Source organism: Belonocnema kinseyi, chromosome 1, assembly GCF_010883055.1.
Source record: "Belonocnema kinseyi isolate 2016_QV_RU_SX_M_011 chromosome 1, B_treatae_v1, whole genome shotgun sequence".
NCBI lineage: Eukaryota > Metazoa > Arthropoda > Insecta > Hymenoptera > Cynipidae > Belonocnema > Belonocnema kinseyi.
This window is the reverse complement of record NC_046657.1, coordinates 132,316,478-132,320,875: the sequence shown is the minus strand read 5'-3', so window position 1 is coordinate 132,320,875 and position 4,398 is coordinate 132,316,478. Positions and strand designations below refer to the sequence as shown.

General features: G+C 22.6%; 1 protein-coding gene across 2 annotated transcripts in view; it reads right to left on the bottom strand.

Moving 5' to 3' along the window:
• The window catches only part of LOC117182688 (digestive cysteine proteinase 1), a 40,275-nt gene that overhangs the window by 29,905 nt on the left and 5,972 nt on the right, over positions 1-4,398 (bottom strand). For both annotated transcript variants that reach the window (XM_033375794.1, XM_033375800.1), the window contains exons 3-5: positions 4,138-4,293; positions 1,763-1,935; positions 1,398-1,502 (exon numbers count right to left, since the gene is read on the bottom strand). In XM_033375794.1, the coding sequence (XP_033231685.1) occupies positions 1,398-1,502; positions 1,763-1,935; positions 4,138-4,293 (434 nt within the window). The remainder of the gene's footprint in view (positions 1-1,397; positions 1,503-1,762; positions 1,936-4,137; positions 4,294-4,398) is intronic.

Sequence of the window (4,398 nt, the reverse complement as noted above, 5' to 3'; positions counted from 1 at the left end):
AATTTTTCTTAAAAATTCCCTGTTCCAAGACGAAATTATAATTATTTTGAATAAATACCAGTTCAATTCAGAATTAGAATTTTTTGGAAAAATTTCCTGCTCTAATTCATAATTTTGTTCCTTTTCGAAAATTTCCAGTACTAGCTCGGAATTTGTTAAAAAAAATTTAATTCCCTGTTCCAAATCAAAATTATTATTCTGGAAAAATTCCAATTCCAGCTCAGAATTGGTTAAAAATTAAAAATTCCCTTTTCAAATCCTGAATTTGAATTCTTTAAGAAAATTCTTTATTTCTACTCAGAAATCAAATTCGTTTGAAAAAATCCCTGTTCCCGGTTCCAATTCATAATTTTAATTTTTTTCGAAAATACCTTGTTTCAACTTAAAATTGGTTAAAAATTGAAAATTCCTCTTCCAAATACGAAATTTTAATACTTTTCGAAAATTTTTCCTTTCAACTAAGAATTAGACTTTTTCTTAAAAATTCCCTGTTCCAATTCATAATTTTAATTCATTCTTTATAAAAATTCCCTGTTCCAATGAGGAATTTATTTGAATTTTGAAATTCCCTGTTCCAAGACGGAATTATAATTATTTTGAATAAATACTAGTTCAATTCAGAATTATAATTCTTTGGAAAAATTTCCTGTTCAAAATCAAAATTATTATTCTGGAAAAATTCCAATTCCAACTATAAATTTGCAAAAAAAATTGAAAGTTCCCTGTTCTAATTAAAAGTTAAATTAATTTTATTTTAAAGTTAAAAAATCCTTAAATGTTTCAAAATTTTATTTTAGAATCTTGAAACATCTAAATGCCGTTTTACACTTTGTCAAGTAAATTTTTGTTTTAATAAATCGTTACAAATATTTTTAAATATTCTTTTCAAATTAATTTATTAAAATAGAAAATCATCTATATTTTGATTTAAATTAGGCCGTGGACCTAATTTAAAATTAATTTTGAATTTTTTCAAATCTTCTAAATATCTTCAACTTACTCGATTTTTTTTCTAACAATATACATTTCTAATAATATAAAATAATATTTCTAATAATATACATCAAAATTCAACAGTTTGACTTACAAATTAAATTTGGTTAAATAAAACAATTAAAATTGTTCTACACTGAATGAAATAATTGAAAAAAGTCAAAATTAATCTAATTATTTAAAAAAAGATTAATATTAAAGTTGAAAAGATTTTTTTTTCTAAAAATTTGTAAAATTCCCGAATTTTTTCGGGTTTTTCGGTCCAGCTACTACCCTGATTATACTTATTTTGAATAATTTACTTCAATTATTTTAAACTAAAATAATTAAATTATTATTTTAAAAAATTCTTTGCATAGATTGTCAGAAATGCTTTTTTTAAAATAAGAGTTTATTTTATTTACCTTATAACGAATCCAAAGCGTGTATTTGTTAACCTTGTCTCCGAATTTTGTAACTAAACGCCATTTTTCGCAGGGAAGACCGTTAATTACTTCTTCGCCAATGCACTAAGAAACAAAAACTTTGCTCATAAATACAACAACAAAAAAATCTTCTAAAAACAATTTCATTTTTTTTTTTATTCAAGAATTTAGAAAGTCTGAAAATACAAATAAGAGATAATAATTTAAAAAGAGAATTGAGAGAGAAAACTGTTCCATGAAAGGTAGTAATCGGATTTTTTATTTCTAAAATATTACTAATAAAATTGTCAATAAATTTATAATCATTATTCTCACTCTTTAAATTTTTAAAAACTAATTTTTACCTCCATTCCCGTGGTGTCTGGAATAATGGTTTGAGGCTGAATTTTCATATCACTGGTTCCATTCACTTGGAGACAAACTTCATCGTTTTCTTTGTTTTCGGTTGTAACCGGCGCCACTTTAATACTCGATCCGTAAGATCCCTCGTTACTTAACTGGAAAGTCTTAACCATTCCTGAAAAAAAGTGAAGAGATTTCTACTTTTTGGAAATAATTCTTTGGGACATTTTTATTAAAAATTGAGAAGGAAATTAATTACAAAATAATTTACTATATAAAGAATAAAAGAGAAACTTTCACATTCGTAGATTTTTAAGAAGATAGATGAATTTTTAACTAAATAGTTAAATTTTCAATCAAAAAGATTAATTTTCTATAAAAAAAAGACGATTAAAAAAAGATTAAAAAAAGATTTAAAAAAGACCAAATAGTTTAATTTGCAACTAAAAAAGATCAATTTTCAACGACACAGTTGAATTTTGAATTTAAAAAAATTAATTTAGTATCAAAAATGTAATAGATTCATTTTCAGTTAAGAAATTTAATTTTCCTAAAAAAAAAATTCAAAAAAAGTGAACAATTTTCAACAAAAATGATGAATCTTCAACTGGAATAGATTAATTTTTAACACAAGAGCTATACACGAAAAAATTTTTTTTAACAATATACACGAATTTACAACGAAAGAGTTGAATTTTCAACTACAAAACATAAATTTTTAATCAAATAGTTGAATTTTAAACAAAAAAAAGGTAAATATTCAACCAAAAATGGAATACTTGAATTTTCATAAAAAAATTAATTATTTTTAAAAAATAGTTACATTTTCAAACATTTTTTCTTCTTTCGAGACTAATAAATTTAATTGTTGTTAAACATGTGACTATTCTGTTGAATATTAATTTTTTTGTTTGAAAATTAATATCTTTCTCTAGAAACATTTTTGTTATTAAAAATGCATCTGTTTAAAAATGAAGGTTTTTGTTGAAAATTCAACAGTTTCGTAAAAAAAAAATCGCATTTTTGGTAAAAAAATTCAAAAATTTTGTAGACAATTTAACTGTTTGGTCGAAAATTGATGTATTTTGTACTTTCAAAATAAAAGATTAATTTTTCACAAAAGTGTTTAACTTTTAAACAAGCAGTTTTATTTTCAACTAAAAAGATTAATTTTCAAATAAATAGTTAAAGTTTGAACTAGAAAAGATCATTTTTCAACGCAAAATTAAATCGTTAAATTTTTAGTTTAAACAATTGAGTTTAAACTAAGCGGATGATTTTTCAACTAAAATTATAAATCATTAATTGAAGAAGTGGAATTTTCAACCAACAAGATGAACTATCAACCAAAAAAATAAATTTTTAACCAAGAAGATAAATTTCTACGAAAAAGAACGAATTTGCAACAAAATACGTGAATTTTTATTTTAAAAAAAGACAAATTGTCAAACAAAAATTTAACAGTTAAATTTTCAGTTAAAAAATTAATATTTAACCTAAGAGATAAATTTTAACTAAAATTATGGAATATTTAATTGGAATAGTTAAATTTTCAGTCCAATAAAAAATTTTTAACTGAAAAAAAATTAATTTTCAAAAAAAAGTTACGTTTTCAATTTTCATCCGAAAAAATTAATTTTCATACAAAAATTAATTTTTTACCAAAAAGGACGATTTGTCAATAAAATATATAAATTCTCAACCAAAGAGTTGAAATTTTAACTGGAATATTTCAATTTTCAGTAAAAAATTAGTTTTCAGTCAAAGAAAAATTGTTTTAAAAAAACAACTCACTTTTTAAATTAAAAAATATATTTTTTGGAATAAAAAGGATAAATCCTCTTAAAAATTATTTTAACAAAAAGTTTCATTTTCAACAAAGAAAGAGTTTTGAGTCAAGAGAGAGAAAAATTTAGAAGCCAACTAGTTGAATTTTTAAGCATAAATATTAATTTTCAACCACATACTTGAATTATAAACCAAAAACTATCAATTTTCAACGAAAAAATATAATAGTTAAATATTAAGTTGAAAAAATTAATTAATAAAAGATTTAAAAAAAAAATAGTTGAATACAGTAACATAAAGCTACAAAAAATACTCATTTTGATTCAATTTTATATTACAATTTAAAAAAAAATTAACACGTCCTCGAAAAAATTCACTGTCTTAAAAAAAATTTCTCTAACATTCCAGGTTTTCCAGGTAGGAATAAAATAAGAAAAACATTTTTTTTTTCGGGATTTTTCAGCCAATTTTGGCACTATTCCTTATAACGTTTAAAAATATTTTTTTTTATTATAAACAAATGTTACATAATTGCTTTTTCAGGTAAAAAAAAATAGAACAAAATAAATTATATTTTAGAATTGTTTACCTCCATAGTAGTCGATTCGGCTAGATCCACTTTTGGCGTCATACCAGGCATAGAATGGCTCTCGAATTTCAGCATAGGGAATGTAGAGAGTTCCTTTTGCAGTATAAGCGCTGCTAAATGTGGGCGATTTTACAACATTTGTAGCGTACGAAACGCCTAGAAAGCAAATTTAATATTTCTTTTACTCACATAAAAAAAAAGATTTTTTAGATTCTGCCTCACAAAAATAATTACGACTATATTATTAATATTTGCTAATAA